Genomic DNA, 15,303 nt, shown 5'->3' on the forward strand with positions numbered 1-15,303 from the left:
ATACACCATGCAGACGTTACAAAGCAAGAAAAGGGGGAAGGAATGAACAAAAGGAAAAAGGCGTGATCGCAGATCTAATAATTTGAAAGAATGTGAGTTTTGATACCTTTTAAGAATGAATTAGCAGTTCTTAAAAATTTGATTTTATTCGGCAATTCGTTTCAAAGTTTTGCCCCTTGGACTTTTATTGGCGTGCATCTTGATTTAGAAATTATAGCAAATTTCAAATTTAACTGACAGATCTTTTGGGCGACGTGTAGAATGTCTTAAATAACCCTTTCGGAATTGGACCGTTGAAATATACTTTTAATTTGGTTTCCGTGACTGTGTTATACTATTTGGAGTAAAAAAACCCGCAATAATAAAAGAAAAACTAAATGAACATTTGACGTTTCGACCCAATTTTATATCATGGGCCATTTTCGAAAACAGTTTTTGAAAATGACCCATATAGAATGGGGTTGATTGAAACGTCAAATGCTCATTTGGTTATTCTTTCGTTGCGGTTTTTTCACTTCGAATGTTTTAAGTTGAGTCCAATTGATTTAGAGTTTCACAATAAATGTGTAATTTATACTGACGGTCAGCGCAAATACATGCTGCGATATTTGGTTATTTGACTGAATTTTTGCAATGGATTTTCATACAGAAATAGTCACGAATTTCTCGTCCCAGTAAAAGATATATGTAGAAATTTACCACATAGTTACACTGTTGGAACTGAGTGAAAACATCAAATAAAAAATCTTTCCGTTCCGTAGAGATTGGCAGATATACCGAAATAGTTGTTGGAAGTGTAAATATTGCAAATGCTAGTGAAACTGTTACAAGCATTATTGTTGTACGTTTTGATTTTGTAGTTTTCTTGTCAGACGAGACCATTTTTGAACCTCTGAATATCTGAAATATTATAACAGAATTCGATGTAACAATAAACGTTAAAGGTATGATATAAAGGTGAATGGCAGCAATGAAAAAATGCGTTAATTGGTCCGATAATTGATAGTAACATCCGAAAGACTGGTTTGAAAAATGCATCGACACAGTAGGTAGAAGATAAAGAATCAGTATATTCACTGCAGTAATTATCAATGTAACAAATCTAGCGAATCTCGGTGTACATATCAGACGAGATGTGAACGGGAAGAGAACAACTGCCGCACGTTCTAGAGATATAGCCACGATTAACCAGGAACTGTTCAAGCCTGCGAGTATCATTACGAATTCGTAGATTTGACAACTGATCAGTGAATTCATAACAAATATTGGACCAGTTTCTACATGCGAAAGAACAAACTGTATAACAGGCATCAACGATTGATTTATGCAGACCACTAAATCACTGACTGATAAAACGATCAGATAGTTAGCGTAAGATAAACCCCGGAATCTGCGACTTATCATTATCAGGAAAGTAGCCGAATTGCCAAACGCTCCTAGCAGAAAAACTATAGGCAAAAGTACCAATGTCAGCGTACGATAGCTACCAGACCGGTTTACTATAGACATGATGACGATATAACTGTAATAAGTTCGACCAATTTGCATCCGAGATGAATTCATGATTCACGGGATCTTTCTGCGTGAGTGTACTCGGTCGCTGATTATCGAAAAAAGAATTTTGAATGAACTTCAATCCACAAAGATATTCATGATGTCTCATCCATGGAGCTATTTTTCATTTGTCGTTCAATTATTTTCGTCCACGGTTAACAGTGAATTAAAATCAATTTCCTACACTATAAATCTAACATAATTCACTCGGATTTATGAAAGTTTATCAATGTGTATAAAGTATGAAATATGTACAACTAAATTAAATATAATCTTCTAACACGGCAGATTATCGCGCTGGTGAAATATCTTCTATGGGTTCAACTTTATTCTAAATCAACTTACAACTGTAGAACTAGAACCGATCGTTATCAACCACGTTAAAGTATCCGTTCGTGGAAATGAAATTTTGAGAAACGGATCAGAAATTGTTCAAGAAAACATTTACGTCTTGAAGCGGGCAGCCAGAATGAGGTTTGAACTCACTCGAATTATCGACTTCAGATTTAAACATGGATATAAAGCGAATTTAGACCTATAAGCCCATGGACGTATAAACTAGATCTAGTTTATACGTCCATTGTTGTCAAGAGGCAACTTTCCAGCCACCACCACGCGCAAATAGACTGAGCTTGCTATCCTGAAGCCAAAAAGGAGGCAGCTTTCCAGCTATCGCGGCAATGAGACTGAGTTAACAGTCAAAACATCAGTAACAGTGAACTACTGTAATGCGTATGTGGTGAAATAAAGCAAAAGTGTCAGACAGTTCTATGCGTATTGATAGACCGTCAGCCTCACCTCGATAAGTTCTTTCCGAAATCAGATCATGACGCACTTGGAACTGACCAACCAGCATCAACCTTGATTTCGTAAAAGATAAAATAGAAGGTGGGCATTATTAACAGGGGATTAACCAAAGCCTTTGACCGAGTAGCTCACCAACGATTAATCATTTAGGAAAGTGTTCAGCTGTGGCATATCCGATGAAGTTTGTACATTGGTCACAAAATTTTCTATAAGGTGTCAGAACAACGTGGGAGTAAGGCCAGTATAATCAGCAATTCTTTACATGTAACTCCTTTATAATTTCTTGATAAAATTGAGCATTCAAATGAGCCGAGTTTGAACTAAAGCTCGTTAGATCTATAAGATCTTCACACAAGTATGTTATTGATGTCCTGCAGATGTTTGTAGATATTGTCGAGTGAAAAGGAAAGCATTTTTCGTGTCAAGTTGTTCTCTTCCCGTTCACATCTCGTTTGATATGTACACCTAGATTCGCTAGATTTGCAGTATTGGTAATAACATGAATTCATGATTCACGGGATAAAGAACCGTTTAGATGCGAGTGTTGGAACACGAATTTAGATGAAATAAATCCAAAAAGATATACAAAATGTCTTATTCATTAGACTAGTCTTTTCATTTGTCATTCAGTGTTGTTAACACGGCGGAATTATCATCCACACTTAACAAAAATCAATTTCCGCCAGTGTAAATTTACCACAATTCACTCAGAATGAAGGAAGTTTATTAATGCGTAACATGTAAAATGTGACTAAATTGAATATAACTTATGAACACGGCAAAAAATCTCTGGTGAAATATATCTACAATCGGTTCACTTATGAAGTTAACTTATATACAACTGTAGAACTCTTGGGTGAAATATCTGGTCATTTCTGTAGCTGTGTGGTCTGTTATTGTTAGCTTGATCATCATTTTTTTTCTAAATACTGTACAGGGTAGATAGGCGGCTGGCCGGGTCAACTTGTGAGCTCAGCAGAGCGGAGAAACGAGGAATGATTTTTAGCCTTACAACACCGAACAAATAAACACAAACATTCACAGATCAAACTAAACCTATATTTATTTAATTCATTTTGATTAAGTACAGAATGAGTAAATGTGTTTTATATGCAGCAAACTACATAATAATACGTCATATGTTGTATAATAACTACGGTAGGTCAATCAGGGGTGGATAATTGGAAGGCCGGGGACCAGAACAAAAGAGGCATTTCTCGGTTAAAGCTGCCAAGTCAAAGGCCTCTATTTGGGTCCCGTGTGGTTCCGCCCTCAGTGTTCAATATTTTTGAAGAAATGCATCCGAAAGGTTGCAGTTCCTGAGTGGATGAGTGCCAGGTTTCAACGATCTCTGTCTCGTCGAAAAAGGCAACCTCAATGGGAAGACAGGGATCCTGAACCCCGAGACCATTCCCTAAATCCACCCGTCAATAATACATCAACAACTAGGTCAACGCTGGATGGATCTGAGTGCAAAAAATAAATTGATATTCTGGTGTCATGTGATGAGAAAAATCCTGAGCATTTTATGAACAAGTACCTGATTCAGAACCCAGGCGCGTTGGAAGCAGCCAATTGCCGATTTTTGACAGGTTCGAATACATTGCTGCGGCAGATTTACTTCAATATCATCAACTAGGGGTCCAGGGACACCATGCCCACTTGGGAAGTGGTTCCAAATGCTCAACAATCTAACAATTTCAATATTCAACGCCCCCTGGTGACCATATACAGAATCCAATGACCTTGAAACTTACAACAATCATAGAACATGTCAGCAGCTACGATTTTGTAATTGATTGTGATAACAAAATATGCCTCGTTACCAATTTAATATGGAAATACTAAGTTATTCTACTATTCAACGCCTCCTGGTGACCATATTCAAAACCCAATGACCTTGAAACTCACCACAATCATAGAACATGTCACGAACTATAACTTTGTAATTGATCATGGTAACAAAATATGCCTAGGTACCAATATAATAAGGAAATACTAAGTTATTCTACTATTCAACGCCCCCTGGTGACCATATAGAATAACTAATGGCCTTAAAACTTGCCACAATCATAGATGATGTCATGAGCTACAACTTTGCAATTGATTGTGGTTACAAAATATGCATTGATACGAATATAATATAGAAATACTAAGATATTGCATTATTCAACGCCCCCTGGTGGCCATATCGGAAAACCAATGACCTTGAAACTCACCACAATCATAGAACACGTTATGAGCTACAACTTTCTAAATGATTGTGGTAACAAAATACGCTTAGGTATCAATAAAATGTGGAAAAACTTTTTCCCACTTACGAATGAGTACTGCTGACACCAAGATGGCCGCCAATTGCGTCATAATTGGCTGATGAAAAATACCTGTCTCAGGTATAAAACATCCCTTTCCAAAGAATACCCATCACAAATTGCAATGAGAAATGATAAACCAGTAGGAAGCTACAGGACTCAGAATTTGGGCCAAAATTAACATTTTTGGGCACTAAAAAGGTCATAGGACGGCCATCTTGAGTCTGATCGACCCAATTTTTGTTATGCTGATGGGCCCTGGGGGAATTCACATATATCCGAAAGATCAAGGTAATTGATCAAAGCGTCTTTAAAATTTCCCTCAAAAAGTTCAAAAATGTGTAAAAAGTGCTGATTTTGGCGAACAACAATGGCTGCCAGTCAGCCATCTTGAATCTGACGGGGCCAGTTTTTGGGCTGAAGATGTGTCTAGGGTAGATAGATGTGTAACCCAAATATCAAGACATTACCTTGAAGCGTCTTCAAAACTTCCCAAAATAACTGGATTCCGTCTACGGACGGACAGATGGACGACGGACGAAAAGTAAACGCAATAGCCCGCTGGGACTAAAGTCCCAAGTGGGCTAAAAACACGGCATCCACAGGAAAAAAAACGTCTGTCAGTTAATTATTGCCACCGCTGCCACTTCCAACGCCACTGGAACTGATGCACTTCAGGTGCACAATTTCCTAATATAATACTGCTTGGTATTTTCAGTACCAACCGGTGGTAAAGACACAAAAAAATTCAGATTCAAAAATTCATACAAAAAAAATCAAAGAAATCGAAAAACATGTCAACAAAAACTCTGATGCAAATAGATTTGAGAAAAAAGCATGCACAAAAAACCCAGGGCTGCCCACCTCTGAAAAGTGCTATCAGTAACATTTTTTTTCAGTAACATTTCATTGAAATATGAAAGAAAATACTTAAATTAATCAGTAATCAAAATTAAGACCCTCAGTAATCTGTCATATTTCTGTTCAAATTAATCTGTAATAAACAGTAAGACCTTCAGTAACATCTTTCATATTTCTGTTCAAATTAATCTGTAATCAAAAGTAAGACCCTCAATAATCTTTCATATTTCTGTACGCGTCAAAAAAGTCAAATCAGTATTTCCGGTTATAAAAGAGTTACAAATACTGAAAATCAGGAACAGTTGGCAGCTCTGAAATCCCCGAATCACCAGTTAATCCAATGATACGTAATAATGTATGATGAAAAATATACCAAACGTAGATATTATCAAGAATATGTGAATTGTATAAAACCACAGCAGAATCGAAACAATGAAAAACATCCATGTTATTCTGGTAGACAGTTTTTCGAATTGTCTTGGATCGTTAACGTAAATGTCTCTTTCATTGCTGATAAAATAGTTTCAGGTTTCATTTTTTGTTGTGATTCTGCTGTGGTTTTATAGATCATTCGACTCCCTTTTGAAAGTATAATATGTGAATCATTGTAAATATGTCCCTTATACATATAAAATAGTTTACCAGAATTGATATTTTTGTAGGGGTGTAAATATATATCTAAAAAAAAACACTAAAAACACCAACAACCTCTGATTAGTCAGATCCTAATCTAATGATACATTATGATGAAGAGTATGCCATACCATATGTAGATAGTATCAAGAATATGTGAAGCTTTGTAAATACGTCTCTTAGACAAAATACACTCACAATTAATATATAAATATATATTGAATACAACTAAAAAGCACAAACCTCTACTGTCCTGCCTCCCACTGACAATGAGGGGCTGCAGTTGCTCAAGAGTGGGTTATAGATAACCGGCGGATAAATACCATATAGTAACAATGAACTTTTAATTGTCACTATGTCAACTATCCACTGGTTAACTCTAACCAACTATTGAGCAACCGGCCCCAGAACGTTAAAAAAGCAATATCCCAATCAATGTCGATCAGAAATTAAAAAGCACCATAATTATCCCTGCCCTTGCATTACATCAGAAAAATGGTTAAAACCACTGCAACCATCCCACTGCCATTGTCGATCAAAAGATAAAACCCATCTTTATTGATCGATTAGAAATTGAGTCGAAAGAGTATCGCAAAACAAGTCAACACTGATCAATGCCGGCAGTACTGTGTCGGCAGACGACGATATCGATTTTTAGACGGGATTTTGACGTATTGCTTCGCGTAGAACTTCCACCGAGAAATCCACATCGGCTTTCGTAATACACATCGGCGGTTTAATACGCAGAACCTGAGGAAAAAATAATCAATAAACTCACGTTAATTGATATTCGAATACCAGTAGTGGATTCTCTGAAAAATTAGGAATACGTTGCACGAAGAAACCAGTTCAAGCCGTAAGATTAATGAATAGTGAAATTTTCACATTTTTCACATATTTTCACATTTGTCAGTTTTTTTTTGCATTTTTTCCACATGGATTTTACCCATATTTCATCAAAAAGTTTCTAAATATGAATATTCTGTACATAATCGCCTACAGAATATTGGAAGAAACTGCAGAAAACTGTAGCTTTGGCTTTTATGCAATTGCCATATGGTAACATTTTTAAACTCTTTCACATCAATCTCACGTCTACCGAGTCTAAGCCCATCTTGGTATTGAAACTGATCTAAAAAACTTAATCCTTGAACTGCGCAAATCTGGGTCCAGTTTCACAAAAATGTTTTGCTTTTGAATCAAATTAAATTTTTCATTCATTAGTTCAATCTTACTCAATTTTTAGGAGTTAAACATTTTTGTGAAACTGCGGCACCGAAGTCATTATCTGGATCTAAAACTTACGTTGCCATAAAGTCCACCTTTGCCGAGCAAAACTCCCATATTCTTGCACGTTTCCCAGATCGGTATGAATTTATCGGCTGGCAACGGTTTTCTAGATTCCTGAAACGAAAATCATCACTTTTACAAATACAAGATTATCTAATTGATTTCATTAGAAAAACTTGTAAATGAGGATTTAATTTCTACATTTATTTTCCTAATCAATTCATCTTCTAAATCAGATATATTTTGCTGGTTCGATTTTGTCCGTCTTGTACTGCATCTATTACTGATCTGAACGCAAGTGAATTAGCTACTTGTCCCAGGACAGGAAAGGGTTAATAGAGGGGGCAGATCTAGGGTCTGATTTAGGGAGGGATGCGTCCTGAAATAGGGCTTATCATATAATCAAGAGGGCACCGCTAAAGAAACTCACCGGAAAATATCATCTCATTTTTAAAGACATAGATGACAAACAAGCTGATGAATTTAAACTTTTTAGGTATCAGTTTAATATTGTTCTTTTCCCCCATTAATTTTCAGAGCAACTTGACATCATTTCGTGGGGGGGGGGGGGTTAACCCCCTGCTGCCTTCGTGTAATAAATACGAATTACCTTATCAGTGACGAATTCCACGCCGATCATAAGTCCTTTCCCTCGCACGTCGCCGACGATTTCGAACTCATCGCGAAGCTTCGCGAGTTCGGTCAGGCAGTGAGTGCCGACGTCGTGGCTGACCTGTTGACAATTCTCCTCGTCGATGACGTCGAGGACCTTCGAGCCGACCGCGCACGCCATCGGGTTACCGCCGTACGTGTTGAAATTATTCGCGCGTCCGAGAACTTCGGCGATTTCCGGCGTGGTTACGACGGCTGCGAGCGGGAATCCATTACCAATACCTTTCGCCATTGTGACTGAGAAAATAAAATACGGCGTGAATGAGGACTCTGTATCGTCGACTGTGGCAGTGGAGGGTTCCGCCTACGGGCAAGCGAGGAACCGTCAGGTTCGCTGTAAGTACGCATCCAATAATTCTACAAATCTATCTATAATTTCTCGAATTCTATGGATGATAGATGAATAAAAATTGCGATTCGAACCTTAAAGATCAATCAGAGGTTCATCAATGGACAAGATTTGCCTGATTAATAATAAAGGAGGCCAAAAATCTAGATGCAACTTTGTTGCAAATGTACAATATTTCGATCGGGTTGTCAAATCGATACGCAGACCATCTCGCAGGAGAGCTGGTGGAACAAGTTCTTCATTAATCTAAGATGTTTGCCACAACATAGCTCTACATATATATTGTAATGCCGACCCAGTTAGACATTCGTGATTTAAAAATTTGAAAAAGATTTGACGCTAGGATTCAAATATTGAGTATTCAACTCATGAATCAAACTCTACTCACACGTTAATTGGGTCTAGAACGCTTTGAAAATAATCATACCTATATCGGGCATTGCACCTGCTGCTTCGAAGCCCCAGAAGTGTTCGCCGGTTCTCCCGAATCCAGTTTGTACCTATCGATAAAATGAATCAATTTAAATCATGCAAATGAAGGGGGAGTCAAGTGAATTAGGTTGCTTTCAGTCGAAGCATTAATTTGTAATTAACTTCTGTTTGGAAAACGTCCTTGAATTTTCGAACCAACTCGACGCGTCACACTTCAAAGCGTTGATTCACAGGGCAGGATCCAGGGAGACTTGTAGAACTCAATCAAATTCTTTGAGTGCCCTTGTTCATTTTGCCAACAAACCCAACAAAAATTGGTGCATTTCAGTGCTAGAGTATACCTAATATTGACTTTTTGGACTTTAAAGTGCCTTTTAGGGATGTGACAAGTTCTTGAAGTTCTACAATTGGACTCTGGATCTGCCCCCGATTCATATGCCTAACTCCTAGCGGAGACAAATATACCTCATCCGAAATACAGAGCCCTCCACGCGATCGAATCAAATCAAATGTCTTCTTGATGTATCCTTTCGGGAATTGTACCGATCCGCCGACGCCCTGAAAATAAATGAAGCAATCGACAATAACTAAGGAGCCATTTTTGTAAGGGGCATTGAATTTGATACTCAAGAATGGGATTCTCTTTTTTGATACAAACCTGAATTGATTCCAGGAAAATACCACCGATTTTACCCTTCGGCGCCGAATGCCTGAGAACATCCTCGACTTGGTCGACGTATTTATCAGAAGCCTGACATTCACCAGCCGCGCAGTCACACTGACGGTCGACCTGTCATAGTATAGAAACAATCTAACACATGTGAAGTGTGAGGGTTTCCAGTGGTTAGGCCAGGGTAAAAAGAAGGACTTGGAAGGATCGCTGGAAACCCTGAGTGCGAACGATCAATGTTTGAAAGTGCGCCGATAAAATATCAAATGCCTGGTGTAACTGTTTGTAGTTCGTCATCGAGGTGAAGTTCTGAACACATGTGAAGTGTGGACGGATAAGTATTATAGTGATAAAATGTCTAATGTGGTGTTTGTAATTCATTTTCAATTCAAAATGTCTCAAATGAAGAACGCATGTAAAGTGTGGATGATCAGAGGTGATATGTTTGGAATGTTTGAGCAGTGTGCAGGGAACAGGAGAATATCTGCATTAGATTACGAAATAGTCCATTTCCAATACGCATTTAATTCATAAGTCGTAAAAAATTAAACAACTTACCCCCCCCCTTTCAGATTGAAAATGGAACCTACCTGTACTGGAGAATCTCGGCAATTTGCGCCACCCCAAATTCCGCGGTATGGATCAGCGTTCATCGCCTGAAAGACCCAGGAAATAGCAGAAAACACTTTTCAGCAGCAGACAAAATTTGACGAAGGCAGGACAGGTCGTTTAAACTTACGTTCAGTATTCCGAATCCTGATGGTAGATTATAGAGCCACGGACTGTGAGCGGTTAACTTGAACAACGACGATGCCATTCCGTGGTAGGCATTCCTGTCGAGTTACGTGAGAACATTATTTATATTTTCACTCTATTTTCAAACTGAATATCTGAAGGGAGCGGGTTATAGGTGGCAAATCAATGCTAACCTGAGTGAAATGATGTCGTAGCATCCCGTATACAGACGCGCCATCGTCAACGCCAGATCGTTAGCTTCAGAACCACTGTTTACAAACATCACTACCTGAATATTCGAGAAAAAAATATCTGAACATATCATGTCGTGACTTAAGTCCAAAAGTGGTCTTAAATCTTGGGACTGGTCTTGAGTTGTTAGATCGGCTATAGAACTAAGTTGGTCTTAGACTAGTCTTAAGTCTAAGCCATGACTATGCAACCGGCCCCTGACACTACAACATAAGTGAGCGACTCACCTTCAGATTTCCCGGCAATTTGCTGACTAATTTCTGCGCGTATTCGTGAGCCTGTGGATACATGTAGATATTTGTCGTGTGCCACAATCTATCGATTTGATCGTGCAACGCTTTATTCACTTTCCTAGATTCGATGAAATAAGAATTAATTTAAGACCATTTCATCTTAATTCAGGAAGATAGATAGACTGCCTTCCATACGATTAATAGAATTATTTGATTTCTATACGGTTATTTGGCATCCCTTACAAACCACCACACATACCAAGAATGAGATTATAGGGGTCTGACTTTCAGATTGAAAATATAGTTGAACAGTTGATAGAATTTACATAATCTTTGTTTAACTGCTGAAAGGTTTTTATTGTTTCTCGATTCTAATTTCTTAGGGTTTCAATGAATTGCCCAAAATTCACGATTTTTACACAAAAAATTGTGCCTATATATGTACATTCAAAACCCTGAGGATGGCCATATTGGAGGTAAACATTCACTCAAAACCTAGAATTGGAAATTTTAAGTTTGTGTCTACTGTGATATTAACTACATTAACCCATGGGTTTTAACTGAAATGAATTGAGAGTTCACCCCCTTGTGGAATACTTACGGGTGACAATGGCCGACGCTGACGGTGACGATTCCACCGAACATGTCCAAATATCGTTTACCGTAAACGTCCCATAACCACTGCATGTGACCTTGATTAATCATCACCGGTTCTTTATAGAACGTTACCACGTTAATCACCGGATTCAAAACATTGTCGCGGATTTTTTTCGCGTCGCTGTACGTCATGCCCTGTAAAATACCGTAACGAATACTTTCAGCTTGTTTACTCAATAATTTCCTCGTGCTAGACAATTGATACGGCTGGATTGTCATCTGTCAAAATATATCATTTCATCACACAAAAGGATCAGCATTGAAAGGGTTCATCCTAAATAGGACAATTTTAACAATACTGGATATAACAAGATATTGGTTGTAACGAAAATATTTTTCTGGTCCGTTAATGAGACTTCGCTGTAACCCTCAAATTCATAATTCATAATAACTGTGAATCAGAGCTCTATTGATGCAACAACTTAGTTACGCAAACAACAGAGGACCAAAAATTGTTATAGATGCTAACTCACCTCATACTTCTGAGGCTTGAAGTCGCAGGGAGGCATTTCAGGAACGGACGAGGCGGAAACATTGCGAACTAACGATCGGGTTGCTGAAGAAAATTGACATAGAAAAGGTCAATGGTAAAAATTAAATTGGTTAAAATTCGTTTATGGCAAATTGCCAATTTCATTGTTTTCATTAAGCGTATGTATATTACAACAAACATTCTTCTAAAAGAAACAATCAAACAGAAAATTAAAGAGATGATGAAGAAGAAATTTCTTACCTAATTTCGACAAGATTTGTCGATGAAACATCGCCGCCTTTACGAGCATTTTTTCAAATATCCGATGTCCTCGTTATTGTCTACGGCTTTCAGTCACCTGAAACGAGTTTTCAATCACATCGATTTAATCGACTGGTATTTTCAAACCAGGATTACAATTTCATGACGCGATAAGGACACAAAATGAAAGTTGTAGCTTTCAGGTGGAATTGAAAACGAACATCTTTATCTTAATATAGAGTTAAGACAAATAAATATCCAGGCCTAGTGAATAGGAATTTAGAACTAGAATCTAAATATTTTTCTTTCTTTTCCACTATGACAAGTTGCAATATATAATAAATGTCCATCAGTCGAATCTATGCGGTAATGCGTGAATGACAGATGCGCAATAATGATAGAACTATGTGTGTCCATTATTTGGCTACATTTCATGGTCTACACCGGCATAAAACACAGTGGAAAGTTTCTCAAAGGTTGGTTAAAAAAAGTGTGGATATTTTGCAATAATTAGGGTTAACCACTCGATATAGTTGACAAAGGGGTTCTAAAAAGTCATAGGCCTAGCTAATTTTTCTAAACGACTGGTCCCAGAGTAATTTGAAATAAGGCATCATCATGCCAACAGAATGCACCGGGTACTTGTAGCATAAAAAGCAACTGCCACAAGCCAAAGGTAAAATTAAAGCACTTGCCATGCTGGTCTATGGTCTTACCGAATGGGAGTTTAGGGTCTACTACCTAAACTACCTTTTTCAGTGTGGTCAAAATTTCAAAATCATAGATTCGACCCATGATCTTTTTTCATCCCAGCAAAGTTCTTCATAGGTGGTTCCTATGTAAAACGGTCAAATCTTTGTGATTTTAAACCCCCAGCTATCTTGAAAAGTCCCTGTGGCTGTGTGCTTGTCATAGATGCCGATGGGAAATGCTGACGTGACCGCCCCTGCCAAAAGGGCAAGGCTGGAGCTGATTTAATCTTCTAATTAAGAAGAATCCCTGGGAAATCTTTTTCATTTTAAATCGAGACTGATTCGAATGTCAATTCTAAACATTCAGAGAAGAATGTCGCGCCGTATTAATCAAATTAATTAGGTTTTTCGTTGTTAATTAGCTCTAAAATTAAACTTTGTCTGACCTGCTAGGGCTACGACCTTGGAAACATTCGCGAGCATCAATTTCAATTCAATTCAACATTTATTCAGTAAATAATCACACAAATTTCAATTTCAATTTATTCATCATATTCCAAAGTATAAGATTGTGAATGAAGAAAAACAACAATAACAACAAACAGACAAAAAACAAAAAGGATGTGCAATAAAAGAAAAACAATAAATGATTGAGGCTGAACAGTAATTTGATTATAGGCCTATGTAATAGATGAAATGACGGACGCCTTACAGCCATTGATATAATAATATTAGTACTATATACCCGGTAATTCAAGTCAAGATAAAACACTAGCACCCGTTGACTATTTAATACACAGGCTAAGGGCTCGTATTTGAAGTTTGGGGGTGAACTGTAGCTCAGATCATCCAGTATCCCTGATATAAAAGAATTTCTAACATTTATTCTGACACATTGCTTTTGTTTATGTCCTGTCAGTTGATATGCTATGTAACTTCCGTTTTCTGGTCATTCCACCTGATGATGGCCGTTAGTCAACAGTGGAAACGTTGTGGTTGGTTTCATTTTAATAGATTATTTCATAAAAAATTCGAATCGTGCGACTTTTTCCGTCAACAACTGTCAACGGGCCCAGTGTAATGTGCGAAGTCATTGGTTTTGCCATTCAGTTTATCTTAAATCGATTTAGGCCTTCATCCAGGAGTTGCTATATTAAACTTAACAAATTTCAAAATCAATCATATTTATTCTCATACAACAATTATACAAAATGCCAGGAGTGCTCGAGGAATTATAAACACGTGGACTTTCAAAAACAACTAGTCCAACCACCATAGGCGTATAAACTATAAATGAGAGTTTATACGCCCATGGTCCAAACATAGACTCCAAAACAAAAAAGTATATGGCCCAACCATGGACTCAATTGTCAATGGCCCCCGCACTAAAACAAGAGATAACCCAGGCCAAATACTCTGGAAAGCATAGGATTAAGTAATCAATCTGATTTACATTTTTACATCATTTCATTTCACATATCAAATTATTAACATTTACCTTATTTTCTCAAATTATAATAGTAGTTTTATTTCTATTAAAAATGTACTATGTATGAAATTGTACTAACTTTAAAAAAACAAAAGTTACATGTAAGGTATTTATAAGTCTTTACATATGATACATTTCCACTACAGCTGATTTATACAATTTGCATCAATAGGAAAATAACAAAAATACACAAAGAATTGTAAACTTTGATCCATAAAACACCGAAAATTGGACTAGTCTGAAAGTAGTAAGATTGTGAATTTGACAATTCACGAGGTGAATATAACCGACACTTTGTTATATTTCATGAAATATGAACCTATCATGTCAACTTTTCAAATGACATCTCAATTATCAAGAAAAAGCTCAACTATATTCGATTAGGGCCTTAATAAATCAGTGTTTTATGAACGATTGACATGAACATGTTGTTTTTATCCCAACAACAATGTTTATACCTAAATGACAGGTATTTATGTACTCATAATTATTTTATGAGTATAGTATTTATGGAAGTGCCTCAGTCATTTACAAAAACATGACCTGTATTTTTTTAAAAAGTCTCCAATATAAAATATAAGAACATTAAAACCAGAGATAAAAACACAAATTCAAACTGGAAAGCTTATGATTTACTAAACAGTCTTTGATTTAATTTTCATCAACTTTATTTTACAAGATAACTAGAGTTTTGTCACCTTTGCTCGGACATGATCAAATTGGTTATTTTCTCACATGTTACATTTAATACAAAGTATTTTGGAGGTATCCTCTTATATGCAATCAACAAGATAAAATTGTTCACCTGCCAATTTGAATACAGCTAGCACAATCTACTAATTAACACTTCATATATCCTCGTTTATCAGGAGACTGCTCCTCTATTTTCCATAAGGACCTTAATAAAAAATAGTATTTTATGAACCACTGAT

General features: G+C 37.0%; 1 protein-coding gene across 1 annotated transcript; it reads right to left on the reverse strand.

Moving 5' to 3' along the window:
* Nucleotides 1-4,772: 4,772 nt before the first annotated feature.
* On the reverse strand, nt 4,773-12,982 carry LOC141913128 (alanine--glyoxylate aminotransferase 2, mitochondrial-like). The gene is made up of 14 exons (XM_074804586.1): nt 12,907-12,982; nt 12,191-12,287; nt 11,931-12,013; nt 11,402-11,592; nt 10,795-10,918; nt 10,510-10,604; nt 10,320-10,413; nt 10,171-10,236; nt 9,569-9,700; nt 9,376-9,468; nt 8,906-8,978; nt 8,068-8,366; nt 7,473-7,571; nt 4,773-6,917 (listed from the first exon to the last, which is right to left on the reverse strand). The coding sequence occupies exons 2-14, from the start codon at nt 12,237-12,239 to the stop codon at nt 6,822-6,824; spliced, it is 1,494 nt and encodes a 497-aa protein (XP_074660687.1). The 5' UTR covers nt 12,240-12,287; nt 12,907-12,982; the 3' UTR covers nt 4,773-6,821.
* Nucleotides 12,983-15,303: the final 2,321 nt, after the last annotated feature.

The sequence above is a fragment of the Tubulanus polymorphus genome, chromosome 11 (genome assembly GCF_964204645.1).
Source record: "Tubulanus polymorphus chromosome 11, tnTubPoly1.2, whole genome shotgun sequence".
NCBI classification, from domain to species: Eukaryota; Metazoa; Nemertea; class Palaeonemertea; order Tubulaniformes; family Tubulanidae; genus Tubulanus; species Tubulanus polymorphus.